This window comes from Buteo buteo, chromosome 7 (genome assembly GCF_964188355.1).
Source record: "Buteo buteo chromosome 7, bButBut1.hap1.1, whole genome shotgun sequence".
In the NCBI taxonomy this organism is placed as follows: Eukaryota; Metazoa; Chordata; class Aves; order Accipitriformes; family Accipitridae; genus Buteo; species Buteo buteo.
This window is the reverse complement of record NC_134177.1, coordinates 39575528-39599905: the sequence shown is the minus strand read 5'-3', so window position 1 is coordinate 39599905 and position 24378 is coordinate 39575528. Positions and strand designations below refer to the sequence as shown.

At 39.6% G+C, this 24378-nt stretch overlaps 1 protein-coding gene across 8 annotated transcripts in view; it reads right to left on the bottom strand.

Moving 5' to 3' along the window:
• The window catches only part of CUX1 (cut like homeobox 1), a 283190-nt gene that overhangs the window by 132137 nt on the left and 126675 nt on the right, over positions 1–24378 (bottom strand). For all 8 annotated transcript variants that reach the window (XM_075032520.1, XM_075032513.1, XM_075032515.1 and 5 more), the window contains exons 4-8: positions 23082–23160; positions 9100–9237; positions 5594–5717; positions 3547–3623; positions 2670–2736 (exon numbers count right to left, since the gene is read on the bottom strand). In XM_075032520.1, coding sequence (XP_074888621.1) covers positions 2670–2736; positions 3547–3623; positions 5594–5717; positions 9100–9237; positions 23082–23160 — 485 coding nt within the window. The remainder of the gene's footprint in view (positions 1–2669; positions 2737–3546; positions 3624–5593; positions 5718–9099; positions 9238–23081; positions 23161–24378) is intronic.

Below are 24378 nucleotides of genomic sequence, written 5' to 3'. Positions count from 1 at the left end.
TGAAGATGCCTTGCTAGCATCAAGTTTGGATGGTACCTCCGTACCTCACTTTGCATGTAGTATTTTGAACAGGGACATTTTAAGAAGATAAACAAACAAGTAGGCATAATGATTTCCAACTTTAAGATCTCAACAACCAGTCACTTGGACAAAATCCAGACTCCTTAATGCTGATACTGAAGACTTCTTACTGTATATTTCTTTTGCTTCTTTTTTTTGTTGTTTGAAAGATTTTCAAAGTTACAAACAGTTGAAAGACAGCTTTATTCCAAAACTGAAACTCTTAAAAGCACTGTTAGCTTTAAAAAATTGACAATCATCTTTTTTTTCCTGAAGGCACTCCAATTCATCTGCATCAAATAAACGTCAGTAAAACTAACAATTCTGGCCTAAGATAAAAATCACATGTTTTTAAAACATAAAATTAAAATTGGCAATACAAGTAGCTTTTCAAACTTAGATCAAAAGAGGGTTTCTTTTTAGAAAAGAATCAAACTGTCTTTCACCGTTTTTATTGGTGTTTTTTCAACATTTCTCCCAGCTTTTACAATTAAAATAGATGACTCAATTTCACTGTCTACATTCAGTTCCCTTTTCATGTTTTTCTGGATTTCCATATTGCAAAATTTGGGCTACAAACGCCACAGATGGCTGTTGTTATGCAAGAACTATTCCTGCCATAAATATCCAAAACAATGATAAAATATTTCTGCTGTTATTAGGTCCTACAAGTTTGTTTTCACAGTACATTAGTTTGGGAGATAAAGTACATGCTTAATGCCTGCTTCAGAATTCAGCTCCATGATCACTATATTCTAGTCCCAGCCTTCATAATCGTTCTGCTGCAGAACACAATAAACTTGTTACTGCAGATGCTACTAATTTTATGTAATTCTATATATATTAGGTAAGAATCATATTCAAGATCATATGAAAATATTTCCGCATGAATCTCTCTGAAAGAATGAAACACATTAGAAACGCAAGCAAACATTTTAGAGTACATCTTTTGCTCAGTGTAAGATAAATTACCGTACTTAGGGAAATAGTATTAAAAAATGAAGCACACATTCTGCAAACAAAAACATTAAAAAGGGTGAGGGGTTATTAGGTTCAGTGTCTACAACCACTGAGCCCTGATCTCTGACTGTTCCCACAGAAGCAACTGCAAGACAAAATAACAGCAGCAGAGCTGCCAGCATCAGTTACGTGCAGAAAGAAAAAAAAAAAAAAAAGAAAAAAAAGGGAAAAAAAAGCAATCTGCAGTAATTTAAGGCTCCATCAGAAACATCATTAGCATGCGTCTCTTAGAGACAGATGAAATCAATGAGGGAACAAAAATACTTTTTCTCACCTTATACAGAACTCAAAGGAAACTGGACTTAGAGAGCAAACCCAAAATTTACCTAAAAGATTATCTTGAATGATGTAAAAAGGTGCTTCAACTCCAAGCACTGATTCTTAACTACTATGGACTGAATTTTGTAAGCTCCAAATTCCCCATGCACTCAGTGGGGAACTGGATCCTCAACGCTTACAGAACCACATGCCAAGAAATTAAAACTACTTGCCAATTTGACTGGTTTTGAAAAACGCGTATTATCTAGACTGCCATGAGCCATATGAGAAAGCACTTGCCTACAGACAAAACCAAGACTATGTCATTCCTCCCATCAAGCCTAGGCTATAGTTTCTCTTGCCCCAAAACAGAGACTGCCAACAGCCTTCCCTTACCATTCCTCCTGTACCAGAATAGGTGGTAAGGGCAGAAGCAAGGCTTCTCCTCTCCGTTCAGCCGATCACCTGCCTACTTGGAAGCAGAGGTGAAGCTGGGGCTCTGTGGGACGCGGGTAGTGGGCACAGGGACGTGACGTGCGTCTTCTAACCCTTGCCCTTACAGCAGGCCAGGGACACCCGTTTGAAATGGTTTCTTCTTTCCCATCCCATTTCCAGACACAGAAATGACTCTTTGGTCTTAATACTGCTGATCATGAGAATTCCTTCTCATTACTAACTTTCCTTAAATATGAGGGGTTCAAAGAAAACCAGCAGAAGTCTGTCTCTCTTTTGTTGTTTCCTGCGCTGATTCTTAACAAAACCAGGGGATAATTGAAAACAGTAGCCATTAAGAAGACAAGGACATATATTCTTGAGACTACCTTCATGTTCTACTTTAAAACAAGAAAAATCTGCCCAAAATGCTACACTCTGTACTTTGGGGTGAATTTGACAGAGGGATGACTGCTACCCCAAAAGCAGAAAGAACCAGGGTGCCTAACAGTGAAATAGAAATCCTTTACTAAAGTAAATTTTATTTTCACCAAGATTGGAATATCATGGCAAATATCTTATTTCTGAAATTGCCCTATTTCTAAATAAAATACAAGAGATATGTAGTACAAGAGATACATAGTAGTAGATGCAGCACCTGAGAATGAAACCAGGAATGCAGCAGCATATGTGCCAGGAAAAGCGCCCTGTTGGGTGGAAGAAAATATGAAAACTAGTATCTCTCTATAGGAGGCCAAATTATGACCATGTTTTCCAACAAATTTGGACTCCTGAACCTCTTCCATCTCATCTGTCTCCAACAAGACAGATGCAAAAAAAAAAAAAAAAAGCAGTGATACCCTGAAGGAAGACATAGAAAGAAAACAGTGAAATCTTACTTTGCAGTAGTTTCTTCATCGTATTTTGTTTTCAGATCAAATAGTTCTGTTCTGGTTTTTTCCAAGGCTAAAAGGCATAAACATGAAGCATTACAGCACTGTAACAGCAGTGAAAAGCAAAAAGACTACTCCTTTTTCTTTTATTCAGCCATAAATAAAGCTGTACACCTCCTGATGAAAAATTCTCTGCTTTATCTTTCTACCTAGGCAAACCATTAAGACTTAGAAAAAACAGCTTTTGATTATTCACAATTTCTTATGGTATTTCTTTTACATTGCAAAAATTCCCAGTTTCTGCTTAACAAAGCTAGACATTATTTATTTCTTATTAAGCTGGCTAAACTGCTTATTCATTTGAAGTATTTATTGCAGTAATTCAGGGAATAAAATTTCTTGTGTTCTCACAGTAAACAAAACCAAATGTGTCCAGACCTGGAGTCTGTAAGTACGCAGAGATAAGAATTAATGGCAAGCAAGTCATAGCAACAGGCAAGACACACTGGCAGAAACTGGGCTCATACTGAACCCAGACCACTACATGTATTTATCATAGTTCAGAAATGTGTGAAACCAGAGCAAAACACAACATGGATGAAAAGTTCCATGGCCTGCTTTAATTGCAGCGATGCTCTAATACTGTACGTGCTTCATGCTTGGCCTTGTCCACTGTATTTACCAATAGACTGGCTGCAACACAAACGTTCACTTAAGGCGCAAAGCCCAGAAGGAGCTCCGATTCACAAAGCATGTTCAGGCTCTGTTGGATCTCTCTGCACTTGCAAGAGCTGGTTCACACACAGTCCTGATACATTTAATGATTTCTATCCTCTCACCTCCAGCCTGATCATTGGTATAGGTCAGAATAGCGATGCCAAACCTGTTTGCAAAGCTTGAACTTTGTGTTCGGCTTCTTCCAGCTTTGAGGCTGTCGACATCTGTGTCTCCTGCAATTTTCTATAAAGGGAAGAGAAGAGGTGAGAACAGAGCTCGTAATCATGTTAAACAACTTATTTGTATTTTGCAAATTTGGAAGATGGAGTGATTAAATGTCTCAACTGTAATCAGACAACTGACAACACCACACAGACTACAAGGTGCTTCAATGGGACCCATAAATCATGTCACATTGCAATACTGTTCATACTTTGCAGTCCCACTTATTAAAATTTTAACAGTGTAGCCACCTCATAACATAAGCTGTGAACATTATACAAGAGTTGACTGCTATATAAATGACAACTTTAGTGGAAGGTTTTCTTGAGCATAATTTGTTTTGGAAATGTCACACACATTAAGAAAATTGTCACCAAGCACCCTCTGTTGTACAAAGTTAGTACAAGAAGAATGATACATTTCCATTTTACTGTCATAATGAAGAAATTTGTTGCCATAACTGATATAGTGAATAGATGCGGCAGCTGTTTCACCATAGCTGTAATGGATGCCAAATGCAGCAATATTATTAGCTACTCTTTAAAAAACCACACATATTTCAAAACAAATCTCACACTGATATTTTCTATATAACATGAGCAAACCTTTAATATGCTCACATTTCGTATGTCCACAGGCAACATTTTCTCATTTCTGTCAGTTATACATGTTTTAACATCATCTGGCACTACAGTCACTACACTCTTTGCTAAAGGCTAGACTACAGGAGTTATAAAACTCATCTCTGAAAGGGAGTTGCTCCAACATCTCCTAGGAGTCACTGCTTTTTACGACATTGTTTTTAAGATATTCTGCAGATTTCGGAATTGTGAAATGGCTTATGAAACTACCAGCATCCTACTTGCACTCCATAGGGTGCATAAATTTATTCTGCAACACTGCTGACCAGGTTAATAACTATTTATAGCAAGAAACATGCGTCAGTTCCCTTCATACCAAAATATATACTTTGAGAACTCAAAATCTCTCTTATACACACTTCTATTTGCATTCCACGCCCTGTCATTTTATTTTATTTTTAAGCATATCTAAATTGCACTTGTTAAAGCCACTGCTTACATGCTACTTATCAAAAAGTAACCACAGATATTGATGAATTATAAAAAGCTTTGCATTCACTGGTAGATTCTTCCCACTCAGACCTGAATTTAAGCGACCAACCCACCAACTAAAAAGCTCACACAAACTGAAGGGCTTCCACACTAAGTTGAACATATTATAGCTTCAGTGTTATTGATCCATGGGAGAAATAAATTCTCAAGGTAGGGAATGCAGACTGAAAGAACTCCCTCTTAAGACCCTTGGTCTCATCCTGCCTGATTTGTTTGCCCACTAACCTGAAAGATTCAAACACTCCCTGCTCATTTGCAAAAGATTAGAAATACATCCAAGATGCTTCCAAAAAATCAATAATAAATAATTAAAATACTTCTTAATTTTGACATGTAGGAATACGCAAACCTTTTCAGGATAATTCAGGAACACATCCCCTCACTTAGATTTTACCATAGGAGCAGGGGTGATGCATCTTTTGCCCAGGCTCTTGGGTACAGTGTTTCATCTTAAACAGCTCAGGGTTGTACAGATTGTACAATGGTACTGTGACACACAAAGCGGACAGAGCAGACTGAATTACGCTGTCGGCTAATGGAGAAAGATTAGTGTCACAAAGGACAATACAGCTAGTGAAGAATAAAAGTAGGTTTGCACCCTTCTGAACATGACAGCCCCCACACAACACTACCGCGAAGAAACAATCTGTTCTTGTTTTACTTCCACACTTTCACGATTGTTTTTCTGTGCAAAGTTGAGTATCAAATGATTCCGTGTCAAACACATAAATCGCCAGAATCGCTCAATATACGAGCTGTCTCAGTACACTGAAGAGAGAGCCCTGGCTGGGAAGATTAAACAGAAGAATACATCTCTCCTCCCCTACAATACCTACAGATGCACACATGCACACTCACCTCTCCTTCTCCGCGAAATCATTTTGTAACTTTTGTTCTTTTTCAAGGGCTATATTCTCTGCTTGGTTCTTCAGGGTCTGTTCATATTCTCGGATTTTCTCTTTAAGTGCTTTTATTGTAACCTCTACAGAAAAACAATAGGGGAAGAATGAGTTTACACAGCTCCACGTGGTTCCACAACACAAGGCTTTCTTTACCCTGTAGGCTCAGTGTGTTTTAAACTTTAGCTCTTCAACTCTGACACAAAATCAATGGATATGAGTCCCTTTGGAGACCTTTTACTCCCTAAATGTTAAATTGAACTTTAAGTGTTTAGGTTGAGAAGGATCAATGGAGTTTGCTGGAAAGCACAGCAAAGAAGGTTCCTCTAACATGACTTTAAAAAAAAAAAAAAAAGAAGAAAAAAAATCAATTGTAAAATATAATATCACCGTATTGACTAGTCTCAAATTAGCTCGCTGCTGAGTGGAGATTAATAAAGTCCCAGTGTAGGTTTAAGTATGCGTTTACACATAGGACAGTTAATTCACATAACTGTGCTCATGTAAAAAGAGGCAGTTTTACTATGGCTCATGCACAGATGCAATCTAACACTAATTGAACACATATCTGGGATACAGCTATGTTCTGCTTCACAACTGATGAAAAATATGGCAGTTAAGATTTAACTGCTGTATTAACAGTAGATCAGATTCAACAGACACTCTGGAGCCCTTCATATTCTAGTTGTTCTAACTGCCTTGTCATCGACACTGGGTTTTATGCACAAGCATTAACTATTATAACTTTCTGAGTACACTTGTAGCCTTCCAGTGAATTTGCAGAAATCCTTCTCTCAGTTAAAGAGGCTATTTTGCATTTACTGTGGCCAGTAATGGATGAGAGAAGATACATAAACCTGCGGAATTATGGCACAGCCTCTGATGGACAACATCTTGTTACATGCCCTGATCCATTCCTATATGAAAGCCCTTTGGTCCCACCCACAGGAAAGGACTGAATCCTTATAGGGCTCGTAAGAGGAAAAGCAGGACATTCACCAGAGTATGCTTTGTAACAATAATGGAATTTGGAAAAAGCGTTAGACTGCCAGAAGACACAGCTAGCAATACATTTCAATGTACTTACACAGAGATGTGGAGGTTTAAAGACATCAGGTTATTAACAGATGCCATTAACAATGCTTTAGGAAAAAACACCTTTGGACATAAAAAGTTTCTCATTCTGCAGAAACATCATAGAAAGACAAACTCTACTATGAAAAGTAAAGCCTATGGACTTGGGGAAAAAAATCTCAATAATATCACACAAAATCATGCATAATCATTCCAAAGTCTAGACTTTTAGACTTAACTAGAGAACTGTAAAGCCAGACAGTAGATAGTGGGTGACAAGGTCTGCTGTCTGGGAATTACACCGAAGGCAGCTTGGGCCACTGTGACCACAAAAAAGCGGGGGGAAGAATGGTAAAAACGACTGCCAGCACACCAGCTACTTTTGAATGAAGGAGTGGGATTTTGCTAGCCGTGCAAAAATCAGATGAGGCTCATTACTGAGTAATAGGCTGTGAAAAGGACATGTCAGTTTTGTTTTTTTTTTTTAAGCAAAGGGAAATTCTTCTCTGAGATCCGGGAAGTAATACAAATCCTGATCTTTTCCTGAATAAGCAAAGGATGCTCCTTCACACAGACAAAAGGATGCTCATTCATATGTACAAAGGATGTACTCTTTGTACAGGAGACACCTTTGCTCCAGGTATTTTCAGATGTAAGTCTGCAAAAGTATTCAGGTATATGGAGAAGCAGACAGTGAAATAATCTCATTGAAATGCATATAGTTGCATCTCAACAAAATTTGAATGTTTCATTTTAAAAGGAAACAAAACTACAAAAATGAATGCAAGAAGTGCACAAATATGGGAAAAATTTATGACTTTTCTAACAAAACCTGGTTTTACCTTTAGGCACCTAACAATAGACGTGTTGGACAAGCACAGTTTAATCCTCTACACTGCTTGAAGAACTAAGTGCTTTCTTTACTGTTAGGTCAGCTAAAGCTTGTTAGCCACTGCCATTTATCCTAGTTTTGGAAGTTCTTACAGGCACCGTATAGCTCATACACAGCCCTCCAAACAAAGAGATTAACTGATCAAAGCACCCTCAACTAACAACAGGCTTTTCCCTGGATATCTTATTAATCCCTGTTTGAAACAGAGTGTAGAACTATTGCACTGGAGTGAAAAACAATGCAAAGACTGCAGTGGCAAACCAGAAAGGAAGTTCGTGTCCACCAGGGAAGATAAAAAATGCCAGTTTATGAGTGGTTGGAGCAAAAAACTCTGAAGTCAATGTCTTTCCCACTTTCTGGGATGAACCCCTATGTCATGCCTGGATGTACAGGATGCACAGTGAAATGCAATTATTGTACATTTCCAGCAAAAATACTGTTGGGCTTAGAGCATTACAGCTCCCACATGACATCTTTTGCAGTCCAGCCTGAATCCTTGCATGCTGATACCTGTCCTCTCCACAGGTCACACCCTCTATGTTAAAACAAAATATGTAACTGCATATATGCTCCTTCTGCTGAAAATGAGATGTAACAGAACCAACTTAGTTGCTAATGTAGCTTTCAAATGTTACCCACTTGGGTGCAACAGTTCCATAACGTAAATAAATAAATAATCTCCATTTTCCCAAACGCCTAGACAATTTACCTTTCCACCACCCAGAACTGAATATTAAACATGGAAATGAGAAGTCCCATGTATAGGCAAGCAGGTGTATAACTGAGCAGATTATGTTTCCTGGTGCAGGAAACTTTCTTCTGAACCAAGAAAACGTGAACAGTCTTAAAGACAACAAGCTTTAAATCTCATTGAGATTTTCACGTATTTTCATGTACTCTTGTCTCATTAAAACTTACCTAAATAATTAAACAGTATTAGTATTTACATTGCTCTATGGATAGTCTCTAGAGTAAATATAAAGTATGTATGCCAAATGTACCCCAGTAACACATTTCAGATTTAGATAAGGAAAAACAGAGTACAGAAAAAGTTCCATTTTGTACAGATTTGTATGTGTGTATAAAATACTGGATTTTTCTGTTTGTCTGTGTAAAATGTATGTACTACAAGCACCCACACCCATATTCAGCTTGACGTCAGTAGTAGTACCATCTCTCATAAAATGTCTACATCTAACTTCAGTCAGGGGTGTAATTTTCAGGTAGCGCTGAAGGCTACAACCGAATATGCAGAATAACAGCTCCAGTCTCTGACTTGGTGTTACAGAAGATGAAACTTCCAAAGAAATCCAAAGAGTTTATCCAAAGTCATATCCATACATATAAATACAGAACTGGCTATAACAGACTATTATACTTTCTTTACTGAATTGCAATGCTACTGTCAACCCAACCTGTAAGAAACAAAACTTAATTTAACCCGTCTTCAAATTTCAGTATGCATTAAAAGCTGATAAAAGAATACGTTTGCAACCTACCCTGATTTTTCACCTCGGCGAATTCTTTATTGTATTCCTCTAGAGTTTCCCTAAGTTTCTGGTTCTCTGTTTCAATATCGTGCATACGTTGAACCTTCAGCTGAAGCTGCTGTCCTAAATCCAAGGCTGGAACTGGATCTGAAAAAGAAACAGTAAAATAAAACGTAAGATAACAGGAACACTCCCGTGACTCAAGCAGTTCTGAGCACAAGTATCCTTTTTTCTCTATTAAAATCCATTTTATGTGCCAGTAAGGCCGTACTTTTGAGTTATTATTCCTGTATGATCCTCACCTCATATCCTGCAAACTTCAAAAAATACAGATAGTTCATTGTACCTATGTTACCCTTTTTATTGGGGCATGCCTTATTCATCCTGGTGTTAATCCACAGGGCAGTATCCCTGGGTGCAGACAGTCATGATACAAAGGCATGTGGGAGTCTCAAGTTTCAAATTTTTGTTTGCAAAATGAGAATTTGGGGATAAAAAGCAAGGAAACTGCAGGGCTTACTGACAGCTAGTGTCCCTCACATACCTCTGCTTCTGCAGGAGTGAAATTTCTGAAGCAAATTGTGCCCTCCTGCACAGCGGAGCTCAAAAAGATGATTTGATCATAGAGATCTGAGCTATACTTTTTCTAATTGACAGATCAATAACAATCAGAAGTATTGTGTGGATGTAATTAATTCCATGAACCTTGGGTTTTGTGACTCCTGTTCCCTCTTTTTCTTATACTATTAATTGAATAGAAATTAGAAATTATTCTGAATGTCCTCTCACTGTTAATTCTCTGACGTTTGTCCCCTTCTGCTAAAGAGTCCTTAGCACACACCTGACGTGCGCACATGTGATTTACTCTGGGACTTCTTCCCAGTCGGAATAGGAAAATGCTGGAGTCCGATGGACTTATAAAAGATTATTGAATATATTTCTGTTATGGGCGCCAGCATCTCTTGTGAAATGGCTGCAAAGATTTAGTCTCCTGATGAGGAATGCTAAACACCAAACTCAGTGGATCAACAACAGTATATATTAGGGAGTTCACTTAATTTTCAACCACCACAGTCATTAATTTTTCAGACCACCCTCAGTCTCTGGAAACACATAATAAGTCTATTGTACCTCTGTTAACACATTAAGCATGAGCCTGTGTGTTTTTTCAATATGCCAGCGTTGTTTCATAGTTTATAAAAGAATAGTACTGGGTTATGTTGAGCTCAGAGACATTATAAGTAGCAGCCTGCTGCATTTTGTTACTTCGGTTCTTCAACAGCTTATGGCATTACCCTGTTCATAATACAAAATCTAGGTTGCTTGTCATCTGTTCTCTGTACATACATAGTTTATGACTACATAGCTTTTTCATTTATGCTTTTTAGGCCAAATACTTTTCGTTATTATTATCTGTATTAAAATATTTATAATAAATCAAACTTAAAATGTTATTGTGGCAGAGACAGGGGGTACAGGTAAGGAATTAAATATAAAGTTTAAGTCACAGCAGTAGCACGAGTTAAAGGCCCTGCAATATTTATGTATGGTCCAATTACAGCACGGGCTGTCACAACATCACCCTTCTCTCATGTAGGTCTGCCGACCTTTATCTGGAATGACCATTTTGTCACACTTCTGCAGCTCAGCATTTCTCCAAAAGAGCTAGCCCAGGACATTCATCTGCTGAACATAAAGAAAGGCTGGATTGTCTCAATCCGCGTCTTAAATTGTTACAGGAATCACAAAACATATCAGGCAGGGATCTTAAGCTTCAGTTATGATATTTCTATAAAATAACTGTTAAAATTCCACAATGAAAGAAACTGAACTCTACAAAATTGTGGGTGCACTTTTCCCCCCTCGTTTTAACATGCCCATTGTAAAAAGCCAGGACACCCACAAGAGGTATTTTGCTCCAAATACACAGGGCTTTTTATATTTAAATCAGCGAAGAATTAAAAGACAAAAATAACATGGGCATTATAAAGTGAATAATGACTAAACCTTTAGTCAAATTTGCAGTCCCTGAGAAGCTTTATGTACAAAATGAAAATGCTTGCAATCTCATAATTATTCATCAGGACATGTATATTTAATTTAGCTCTATTAAAGGTTAATGTTCAAGTAGCAAAACAGTGGCAGAACAAACAAAATGTAAAACCAGTCTCTCTGTGCATTAAACTTCAAACTTTACTAGAGCCTATTTGAAGGACTAATGGCCTGCAGCCACTAAATACTGCTGAAGGACACATGAAAAAAAACCATGGCTGAAGCACCTCTTAGACTTAATTTTTATAAGCTGCATTAAAGAAAACTAATCATTGCATGACAACAAAATGACCAAGACATTTTGGGCAGAGACACAAATACTTCATTTCTCATGGCAAGCCCCAACATGCTCTTTAATCTCAAAAAACCTGAAACCCCATGATTTGTGAAGTATTTATAAACACCAATTGATCCGAAACAAGTATAAACCTTAAAATCAGAACGACTTTTTTCTTACCTGAGTGGAGTGGATTTAAAAATAAATAAAAATACTCTCCTTTTCACAACACGTGCATGCATGAAAAAGCATACCTTTTTGTATTAACCAGACTTACAAAGTATGTTTCATGTCATTTAACAGGAGGTCACTGAATTTTTAAACAAGCAATGGACCAAAACTTTCGATTCATTACACAAACAACAGGCATACACATTTCAGAAAAATCAAGTGGCACTAGCTTATGGAGAGAGGCAAACAAGGAAATGCCCCTTCTGAGGTCTGCAAAAAAGAAAAATCATCTCACTTAACACTTAGATGTGGAAAACTCATCAGAAATTATGCTCTTGGTTTGAATCTTCTCTAGCTTGCAAAAGTTCAGAATTCCTGCTAGGCACAAGATAAATAAGAAATGAGAAAATTGGTAAAAGGAATCTGATCATCTGGAACTTGAAAAAGCATTTTGCAAGATCATTATTGCCCAAGAGTAAATTGAGGCGTCCATTTTTAAACTAGATTTGGTATATTTTTTTCTACTGCTTCCTATTCTGTTCTGCCTTCCTAATCCACTTGTTGCATCCCGTACCCACAAAGAAGCCCCGCGCACCATGTGTTTGTACACAGCCCAGCACATCTGGATCCGATCCCTGATAAGGCTTCCTCCACGCTACCACGGGGAGAAACAGTAACTGCTGTATTTTAAAACCAGTGTCTGCGAAGCCTGTTCCTGCCTTTACTTCCCAATAAATTGCCTTTCAGTGCCGCTTCAGAAGCGGTTCTCTGGGCACATCCCTGCGCTCATTGCTGCGACACACCACACCGGTCCCCTTGCAGACGAGCTTCTATCCTCACAAAGGAGGTGGATGGACATGTCTGAATGAACACAGACGTGAGAAAAATTAATGTTGCAAACGTAACGTAATTTTTATAGCAGTTAATACTTCACATCAAACAAGCTGGTGCAACGCAGCCACAGCAACACCTCTCAGACTGTTCTCACACCATATACATACCCTGACGATAAATCTTTTTTGAATAGCAGTACAAGAGAACCAATTTTTTTTTTTTTTTTTTTTTTTTTTGCTGCTGCTGCTTATGCATGTAAACTACATATTTTCCAATTTTAAAACAAAGACAGATCTCGCCAAAACAGGGCCTTACACGACTAGCTAGAGGGAGCACCTCACCACCCGCAACCCCACGACGCTCAGCCCAAACCCAGCCTCAACCCCGCAGATAAACCAGGACTATTGATGACCAGCTGACTTTCCGAAGTGAGTGTCGTTTAAAAAACCCCATTCCTCCCTCATTCTAGGAGCTGGAAAAAGACACAGATCTTAATAATTCAATCTAAGTGTTTACACAAAGAGCACTGTGGGTACCGTTGCCCTCCCCTGTCATTAGGCAGAAATGAATGCACCCCCTTGTGAGCGCTGCTCGTGCAATGACATCACGCTCCTGCCTGCGTTACTTTTCGCCAGGGCACTCTAGGCTAATGTAATCATACGATTACATAATTAACCCAGCTGTCTCATTAAGAAAATCAACTGGAATTCAGGGCATAATTAGTCATACAGCAATTAGCATGCTGATGAGCAACTGATGAAAAGCTGTCTCGATATAGAGTATGCTGGGACCACCCTCGTTATTTAAGAAGCGAGGGGGAAAAAGCCCACCTCAGCTCCAGGAAAATAAGCTCAGTCTGGAAAGTTAACGTTTAAACCCCCTCGGCCGCAGCCGTTTGTGTGGCGAGAGGCGAGAGGCTCCGCTCCCTTCCCACCGCCGCCTGAACCTGTCCGCTAATACGGGGAGACCGACGGAGGGATGGGCTGCGGGAGGAAAAATTTGCCAAACGAAGTGGAAAAACTATGTCATTGTTTAAATGTACGATTTACTGTGGCCAATTACCCTCCCTCTCCGTGTGCGTGTGTATCTCTATCTCTAATATTTTTTAAGCACGGCGCTGCGGAGCGCTGCTCGGCGGGAAGTTTCTCCGAGGCGAGCGCCCGGCCAACCCCACCTGGGAGGTGCCGCTGACCTGGGGGCGCTGGCCGGGCACGGCCGGGGAGCGGGGGCGGCGGGGGCGGCGGGGCTGCCCGGACCCCGCGGCGGGCAGCGGCCCGGGCTGCGCGGCGGGGGGGAGAGCGGCAATGCGCGGCCTGGATCGGGCGGGACGGATCGGGAGGCAGGCCCCGCACCCGGCGGCTGAGGGGGCTGCAGCTCCGGGGGGGGTGCTGCTGGGGGGGGGGGCTGCTCACACCTCGCGAAGCCACCGCCACCGAACCGTTTTCGGGCACGGTGCGACGCTCGGAAAGGCGTCAGGTGCCGGCGCTCTGCCCTGCCCGGGGCCGGCGGGCTGGCTCTTCTGCTTATTTGCAAAACGCCTTCATCTGGTATCTTAAAATGGAGCTCCTGAAGAGACTTTTCCAAAACAAGGGACTTCTCCTAAATCCCCTCCTCCCTCTCCGCTACAGGCCTCTAACGCTGGAAACGTGAAGAAAGCAAGTTATGAAACAGTGCCAGAACTACAGGGGCAATTAATATTTTATATCACTGGAAACGTGTTTCCTAAGGTTCAGATCTAAAAATAATTCATCAGAGGCAATGCGTTTCTTTCAACAAGGCTGTATTTCTGTTGCCTAAACCACACTGTAAGCAAAGCTTTCTTAGCAATCGCTCACAAGAAACGCCCACACAAAATGATAAGGGGGGGGGGGGGATATCCTCCTTAACACAACTTTATTAACGTGATTTAACTTTTTAAAAAAGCCAGAAGTTCAGCTCTGCTGTCACAATACTTTCATCACGAAGTAAAAGAAGTTTTTGACTTTCTAAATGCATCGCTGCTCAGCCCTACCGCTGCTCCTTACAATGAACATTTCTTTTGGAGAACAGGCTCTGGTTTACAGGCAGGAAGAGCAGGAAGAAGCTCTTATTAGCTTCTGATGCAGTAAGTGCTTTTTTGGGAGGCTGCGTATCTGAAAATAACCTGAAAATGTGTTTTAGAAAAAATAATAATTACGTTGTAGCTTTTGAATATTCAAACACCTCACAGCATACTTAATTAATTCATTAATTATTCCCCAGAAATTTCAGGGGTAAATTGAAATAGCCTAGAGAGACTGAGACAAAGATTTCATGGAATAAATGATAGCTTTCCTCCTTTTCCCCTATGACTCTGGTAGCCCAGGGACAGAAGAGTTATAGCCGTAATTCCGTTTGAAACAAAGCTCATCATCTCTCCAAATCCTCACTTCATAAAAAACATGAAAAGGTTCTTCCTTCGATCAAGAATTATACAGACCACCCCCACCCCCCCATCCCACAGGACTGGGATCTCTCTCTTCCTTTTATTTTTTTCCATTTTTTTTAAGCGTTCTCCTCACCCTCCTGCTGCCAGAGCATTTTGTAAGGGCTGTACCAGGGAATTCAAAGCGCCCACAAGAGGGTGAGGGACTGTCATTTTCCCTACTAGCAAAAAAGCAGAATCCCAAATTCTGCTGACCTCTGAAAGCAGTAAAGCAATCCTGATGCGACCCCTCTGTATGAGGACGGGGGGAAGTCAAAGCAAACCGGCGCCTTTCCTCCCCATTAATCACGACAAAAGTTCTCCGTGGCGGCACTCTCCAATGCTTGCGGGGGTAAGTGAAACGATGCAAGATGGTATATAGCCAATTTGACCACAATCATATAGATCCCTTTGCCAGAATGTGGTTCTTAGATCTTGCGGGCTGTTATTTAAAAACATCCTTTATTTATCTACCAATTCAAGAATGGCTACTGCCGGAAAGATGCTCTGGCCCTGCCCCAGATTATGAGATCTGTCTCTACCCTAGTGTCCAAAAAAGTCATATGAGGCACGAGTAAATGATTGATTGCTTAATGAGTTGCGTTGCAGTTCCCTGTATTTTCAAAGTAGTTACCAAAATAAATCCTCAGAAAAGTTTTTAGTATTAAAAGTGGGGTATGCATAATAGGTGATAAAATATTTTATGGCACTATAGTGTCAGCTGAAAAAGGACCTAATGAGTTACAAGAGAAGCCACTGCAACTGAAAATGTTCCAATTCGATCGTTAATTTCTAATAATGGCTGAAGACATTGGAATTTACTGCTTGCACACTGAGCTCAGTGCAAAGCAAAGGACAGTTACAGAAAATCACTTGTACTCTAAGTTTCGTTTCTCCTGCTTTGAGATTATAAAAAGAAAAAAGAACCTTCTACTATGTTTGAAAGCATTTCTGCCACAATCACCCCTTCTTTCTCCTAAAGGCTTCTGAACAGAGTTAGCACTAAACCCTCCGAAAGCTGGGGTTTATTCTAATTCCAGTTCACATTCCTGCAACCGAGAAAGGCAAAGTCCACTGTTCCCCACCACAACCACACTCTGCCTCTTTTGCTCCCAACGTGCAGCGCTGCTCTAGTCACCAGGGTTAGGGCTGCTCTAACTCCACTCCCTGAAGCAGCTGCTTTCAAAGGGTGCCGCAGATACCACCTCCAGGTGAAGGCAACCAGCGCCCGCAGAGATATCTTCTCTCTTACAGGGCACATTCTTCCTGCTTCTATTCATTGCATCCTTCCCCTTATCTGCACCTCCCTCTTCCTTCCGTGCCTCCAGCCTACCAAGTAAAATAGGGCTTGACAACCACACAATAAATTTTTTAAAGTGTATGCTTTAAGGTTATTTCTTCCTTCGAATATTTACCCCAGCTTTTACAAAGGAATTTATCCAATTATTAATTCAATGAGAAAAAAGAAAAAAAGTATGTGATCAGACAAGCCCAATTTCAAGGCACATGTTCAGGTAACAGAGCTATTTTTAGTTATTTTGACATCAGTTTCAAAACATAAGGATAAAGTGAATGAATACTAAAGATGAGAATTGGCCAGGACTTTGCGCTTCATCTGAAAACAACTATGTAATGCTAACAGCATGCCCTACCAGCGTGCATTCATCTAGTACAGATCCAAAATTGTTTTTTACGCTGTGTCTCTGAATTCAAACCCCAGAGGGAAGGAGGCTGAAGTGATTATGAGCTACTTCTACATTCCTCAGCGCTGGACTACCCGAAGGCTAGAGCAGTATCCCAGGCGATTCAGACTGTTCTGGAAAATAAAACGGCAGCAGCCGCTGACGCTACCAAAACACTGCTCAAAATCTCCCATCTGCAGCCTGGACTTTAAACCGTCCCCCTCACCCCCACCTCAGGCATTTCATTGTGCAAAGGTTTGCAGAACAGTTTGGGGCAAGTCACCAATGTCTACAGTCCCTCATTTTTTACTGTACAGACTTCTCTTCCAGACGCAGCTTCCAGAACTGGGGCATTTTTCGTATGTTTATGCAACTCCATTTTTTTTACCTGGTCTAAACATGCTGGTGAAGTATCAAGGATTTTGTCTTCAGATGGGATACAGTCACAAGCTAAATCACTGCCTGCAGCCACAGGGGTTTATCACTTTTCACTCTTTCAAGTATTAACTATGCTCAATTTTCTGCTTAATTTTACCAGATTTTCAAGTGTATTTAGAAAGATACCCTACTGCTCCGAGTGGGGTGTCTGCACTACTTCTGTTGTCCATGAGCAAGTTCATTTTGCTTCCTTTCCTCCTAAGACTACTCACTGTAATACTGTTTTCTTTTCCCTCTAAAGTTGAGAAAAAGCACATTATGAATATTCATTTCCCTTGCAAAGTTAGGGGCAGCAAAAATATAAGCCTTTTTATTTTATGTGTCTATCTTCAATTTTATTCAAACATACTTTATTTGGAAAGGGGTGACCATTTTGACACATCATATTAACAAACCAGGAACTGCTTAAAATTGTTCACACTGTTTGTAATGATACCAAACGTTTCTCAAAAATTGCCTGTGCTGATCAGTCTTGATATACCACAAACTCAGGGTATACTATAACCCGATCTTGCTCTTTAGACAGAGTTTTGTCAAACAGTTAACTATTAGCTCAATGACGAGTGTTCTGAGTATTAACTTCTTCAAACTATGTTTTTAGTATTCTAGTTCGCCATATGCTTAACACAGTCCCTTGGACTGAACCTCTTTTCCTTCCCCCCTAAATTTATATTCAAGGAGCTCTTCTCTAGGGGCACAAAAGGCTGGGTGTGCTTATGTTGCAATTTAAGCACATCATGCAACTTCTGGGTCATCTGAGTATGTAGAAGTCTATGCGGACTTCCTGCTACCAGGGCTGGCATTAACCTTTATGCTTTCTGCTTAACATTATGCTTTACAAAAAAATCCAAACACGTCACATAACATATATAAATACAACAACTTCATACACATTTATCACCTCCAACATAAGCAGCAGATAATTTTTCGGGGGGGGTGGGGGGGGGGTGTCAGACCTGTTTTTCTCTTGTTATCACCTTTAATCTCAGAACATTGATCAAATACACTTTAAATGGAAGTCTTCTCTTAGCCCAAACAGCAATACAAGTCTGGAGAGTGTTACTAAGTTGTAAATAATCACAAGCTAATGGAGTGACAGCAGTAAGCACTGCATCTCACACTGCTGCTAGCATGGGCTCTGTGGTGAAGGAATGAAGCTCTCTTTATGGGCAAGAAACAAATTTTCATTTCTGCCTTTAGAAGTAATTCCCTAACACTTTGTGCTTTACTGATTACTTATTTTAAAAGAAGTTTGTGTTTCCTCAGCTAAATCATTCCTTGGAAAAAGAAAGCCCTATAGAATCATAGAATCGTTTACGTTGGAAAAGACCTTTAAGATCATCAAGTCCAACTGTCAGCCATGCCCACTAAACCATGTCCTGAAGTGCCTTGTCTACGCGCTTTTGGAACACCTCCAGGGATGGTGACTCCACCACTTCCCTGGGCAGCCTGTTCCAATGCCTGAATGCAGGGCAGTTTGAATTTGCAAGGCTGAACTGTGATTATATGTAAACAAAAATACTACATGTAATGATGGGTGTGTGGAAAACTCCCTTGGAACTAGCCTGTTCCTCCTCCAAACCTCTTAGTAAGATACAGCCCCCATGGCAGGGCATGCAATTTATGATGGCAAGGAGTAAGGGAAAGATAAAATTTCCACTTCAGCCATCTTTCACCGTTATTGCTTTAAAATGTTTTTTTCTTCTTTTTAGTCTGTTGTTTTATACTTTCCTTAGATAGTGGATCCTCCGAGCTAAAAAACACGTCATGCACATTATATAGCTCCAAACTTACAGCAAATCTGATCATAACACAGACCTGTGAAGAGTTTCCAATAAAACACACACATACATCCCCTTTTACACTGTAAGAGTCATTTAGTTTCTTGATGAGAAAATTCCCATCAAGCAGAAACGAATACCATTTATGGCTCAACCCTAGAAGGCTGCACAGTCCCCACCAAACTAAGAGCAAATACTTTGCATTAACTTGCCCCGATTCTCAAATGTGTATACGCTGAAAAAGCGCAACACTTTTTCCTATGATATTTGTACAGGGTATAACTGAGATGCAATACTGTGCCTTAAGCGGAAAGGTGTTACGGAGGAGTGGGCGAGGGTTAGGACTATGTTTCAGCAGAGCAGTGCATAGGGTGCCTGAGCATGGCCGGGGCTGGCACTGCTTTACCCATGGCCCGGGCACACGAATTTTCCCCTGGAGTAGAGAGAGAAATGAGAAGGAGGCAAGCTTTTCGGGTACTCCCCTTTGGTGGCAAACTCTTAGCAGTATTGCAAAAGATATACAATGAGCTTTTATAGGAAAACAGCCACCGAACACAAATTTGTTTTAATCGTGGCCACATCAAGATAGTGGATTTTCTGTTTAAAGGCAAAATTGTTTCTTCTTTGCCTACGTAAGAGTCGTGCTTAACAGGAGCAATACTGAAAACTAAGCAAATCCAACTGTGGCATTGTGCAGTAACTGCACAGTAATGAAGACACAGCATAAAAAGACACTCTATTTAACCAGTTTATCCAGATATTGTCATCTGGCATTCACTCTGGGTCTCCACATTTTAACTTTCACTTGAAAATTACAGTGAAGTTTTGTTTAAAAAAAAATTAAGTAATGAACATTGCTCCTTTTTAAAGGAAAAATATTTAATTTTTTGTATTTTTAATGCTTAATATTTTTCTTTCAAAGCTTTAGAAAAACAGAATTATGAATATACTGTTTCTGCAAGGCAACAGCGCTCCTCCGAACACTTGCACAACAGGGCTCCAATTTCACTTGAAGTGTTTGCAAGATTAAGACCCTAAAAGCCAAGGGTGCTAACATAATACACTGATTTTATAAAACTGAAGAGAAAGGAATCTTGAACGGATGGAAGAAAGCTTCCTCAAAACACACACCCCACCTCCCTTCAAAATAAATATATTCACATTATTTTTAAAGGTAAGTTGTGACAACCTTGTTGATTAGTGCAATTCATGTGGCAGCATTCACTTTTCTCTAGCTCTCTACTGCATACTGAAAATAAGGCAATTAAATGAGAAAATTAATTCCATTAATTAAAAATGTTCAGTCTCAAGCAAGACAGAACGATCTGAGTGAGAATTACAGCTGTATAAACGTACATAAAACAAAATGTTTTCTTTGACATGTACTTTCCTTTAGAAAGGATAAATTTTGCAGTACCAACCAATGATAATGCTATTTTAACAGTATCATAAAGCTGGAGAGAGATATGAAAAGGTCTGTTTTATCTTTTCAAGAGAAAATCCCTGATGTATATAGGAAAATTTACAAGTAAAATACCACCCTTCCCACAAATTTCTTACTGCTGAGCCTGAGTGAAAACTCTGGTCAAGTCAGGAAAGAAAATCATTAAATTTAGCTGAATCCATAAAGCACCGTAGCTGGAGTTTCAATACAGATCATTTTATAGTAAAATTAAAATAGAAGCCCTTTTTAATTATATAAAGTGTGCACATTATTACTGAGGAGAGGAATATATGCTTTCCTCAAGAACCATAAAATTGGCTGCTGGGAATTAGACTTCAGCTGCAATTATTATATGGTCCTATAAAGGATATTGAAAGTCTGATAAAATTGCACCCTTGTCATGTAACAGTGATGCTTAATGCTAAATAACCACTCCGCAGCATTCCAGTCATAGCTTTCTCAAAACATCATAGCTCCCTTCTCGCATCGAAAAGAAAACATAGCAGGATTTTGGAGCTAAAAGTATACCTAAATATTTGAAATACCAACTGGACAGGTCAAAAGATACATAAAGCCACAGAGGCAAAACAACACATGTGATAAATGAATACTGATGGTCTTTTATAAAGGAAAGCCCTCTATGGATACATACACAAAGTCAAAGACTACATACAATGAGAAGTAAATAAAAAAAGCCAATACAGTGAAGCAAGCCCCTAACTGCATACGCCTAACTCAGCCCTACCGCATCGTGACGAACGCCAGTGCCATACATTCCTAACGGCTGTTTCCCTTTTCATTGCAGTATGAGTTGTAAACGGTGAGTATTTGTTACGCCTGCATACAGCTACAGGAGACTGGCCGGTCTTCTCCGTGAGAACCTGGAATTTGCTTTTAGCAACATCAGTACACCCCTCGTGTGCCTCTCAGGCCTGCAGATAGAGCATGGGACTAAAACCTGTAAATAGTTCCAATCCCACAGACTCCATCGCACTCGCAACATAGCCAGGCTGAAATTTTACATGTAGTAAGAATATCAAAGAAATAGTTCTCTGACACATAACATAAGGCACACGCAGGGGAAGGCTGGACAAGAGTGTGGAAGAAGGGGTGTAAATTTTGCTCTGGCAAATGAAGGAAGGGAGAAAATTCTTTCTCCTACAAAGAAGTACTAACAAAGTCCCTCACCATTGACATCCTACAGCACAGGTGGGATGTATGTCCTACCTTCTCCGTCAGGCTTTGGTCTGACTGCTGTTCAAACCCCAGCACCTGTGATAATGCCAGGCTTCAGAAAAAAGCCTCTGCACAAGAGCATGCAAAGAATCCCACACAGCTCTTGTTTGACACAACTACTCAGTTGTGAAAAAACCCAGACCATTAGAAATCAAACCTACTTGCCTCCCAAATTGTGGCAGGAAACAAGCACCCTGGGCTGCGTTAGTATGGAGATGGAGGGGCTACAGCTTCTCTCCTTAGCACTGAATGGTGGACTTGCAGGTATGTTGGGTACGTTTTCATGGAGGGGCTTCCTTTACAAAACAGAGCTGTGAGAGCCCATCCCATGCCCATGCTGCTCGTGCCAGTGCAAACTGCTCGCACCCTTTAAGCAACGGTCTGGAGCCCCTCTGAGTTACCCGCCTCTTCCCACGGCACAAGCAGATGTTGTGCAAAGGAAGCTGTTCATCTGTGAAATGTTAACTAAGATTATGAGCAGGAAACAAGTAAACAAAAACTCACAGACCATAGCTGATTAACCTAAAACCCAACATTTCTGAGGCAACTGTGGTCTAGGATGAGCATGGTAAGTCCTTGCATCTCTCTACATATGCTGCACTTACAACAGCAGGTACTGGCCACTGGGCACTACTCGACTATAAATGTGAAAGCATAAAAAAAGATGTACGTTAGCTCTGACTAAGCATCTGAAATCCCCTGACCTTTTAACCAGTTAAGGTGTAAACGAAACATTAAAAAATTAATTTTTATTTGAAGCGTGCATGAAATGTGCTCCTTAAAAGGTAAAACAAGTAAAGACTAGGGTGCACTTTGCAATGAAGCATTAAAAGCCCTTAGAAGTATTAAATATGCCCTCAAAACCTCTCTTGAGGTAAGTATTCTGAATACTCTATATAATGTCAACATTTTATAAAAGTATAAAATCATACACACACACTGTCATATGCCAACAGCTCAGTCAGGCCAAGACTTAGAAGTAGAGACTTGGACTCCTAACTCCTTCTCATCTTTGGGTACAGTAGCAAAAAGAAAAATCTGTTCAGACAGTATTTATCTACCATTGGGGAAAACAAAAAAATCAACCTTCAAAAAAGTAAAAAAAAATGAACTGGAAACTTCTGATGCCAAACATAAAGGAAAGTTGAAAACACATACATTAAAGGCCTTTGAATAAAATTTATAATCACACTTACACTGAACACAATTGAAATTTGGTAGTGATTTACTTTTCAGTAAGGCTTTTTTTTTAATTTGGGAGGTATGAAAAATTTTCTTTGTCCTTTATAAGTACAAATATTGCTGCTTCTTGATGAAGCTTCAAGATGTATCTTTTTTGTTAAAAATATCTGGACTCTCTAATAAAACAAATTACTGAGAATTACACAATATTGTAATAATATACAATGACTCATACAAACATTAAAATGTAAATGCAGTGAACAGTTTTAAGAGAAGTCATGAAATGTGCCTTAGTTATAGTTCTTTTGATTAGAAACAATACTGGAGCATTATCAGTTTCAGAATAGAACCATTGCTCACGTTTACCTTATCAAAGGTAGAAAAAATGCCCAGTAGCGTTCACGTGAACATAAACCACCAGATTTTCAGAATAAGGAAATAATTCGCTTACCTGGAACATCAATTAATCTCTTATAAACATTCAAGAAGGCTGCCTCTGCTTCTTTGCTTCTTTTACCCAATGCGTCAATCTAAAATGGGTGATGAGAAAAGGCTTTTAGACCGGTTCCAATACAATTCTTACACTCAGAGCTATAAAAATAAATGAATATATTTCATATAAAACTAGTTAATACATAAAAAGGGAACCTGAGTCTCCTGTGTACAGCTGCTATAGAAGCAGCTTTGTAAGGATATTTCTGGTATGTTTGTACTGAATATAATTTAAAGTCCTGTTTCAGCACAATAGCAAGTATCAATATTTTTATGAACACTGCTGTCTATTGTGATTCTTTACTTTAAACCTTTAGAAAAAGCATGGTATTTGCCAGACAGGTTCTCTCCTCAACAACAGTTTTCCTTTTCCTTTACCACTTATTAAGATCTAACACAACAAATGGGAACTGCGTGCACTTCTGATGTCACGCTCTGCCTTTATTGTGGCAAATACATTTTTCTCTTATTTCCACTGAGCCTACGAGAGGATGAAAAGATGTACTTGTTGGGCACCCTGTGATACTTAACACTAAACAACTGTGAATTTTCTACATGCAAGTAAGTTTTCTGATAAAGCTCAGGCACAGACTCATAGAGTCTATACTGTCTTGCACTCATGAGCTCAAGCCAGGCTCCTCTGACTAGCTTCTCTTCATATTTTGTAACACACGCAATACTAATCTAAGAAGCTGTCTGCCCAGGTGAGGGAAAATACTACCTCACACAATCTGGTTTTTTCTCCTAAATCTGTATTTTCATCTAAAACTTCACTTTACAAGGAAAGGTAGCTTTTATGGCTCTGAGAACAGAACACTTACTCTACAGCAACTTTTTTTGGTAAACATGTATTCTCTTAATGTACTAGAAAACAGAGGATTTACAATCACTAAATATTGACAAAAACCAACCAAACCGACCCAAGACCAGGTCCATTGAATTAACACTCCAAAGCAGAAAGAGACAGAAAGGGAAACAGGAAAGCCTGACACAGTTCTGCGGCAGCTTACCGAAATCAGGAAACTAAAAGTATGGAGATTATCGTTCCCATATTTTAATAAAAAGCAAGGAAGGATCTGAAGAGCTACGGATACAAAGGCCCGATACCAATTCTTCTGTGTATCTGAAAAGCAGTTCATATTATGAAACCATTTAAAGATGTGTACGTCAACATGTACTAAAAAAGGAAGGTCCTGTCTGAAAAACGTCCTTGAATTCTTTCACCACTTTATTGATTTGGTAGATAAGGCAGAAAC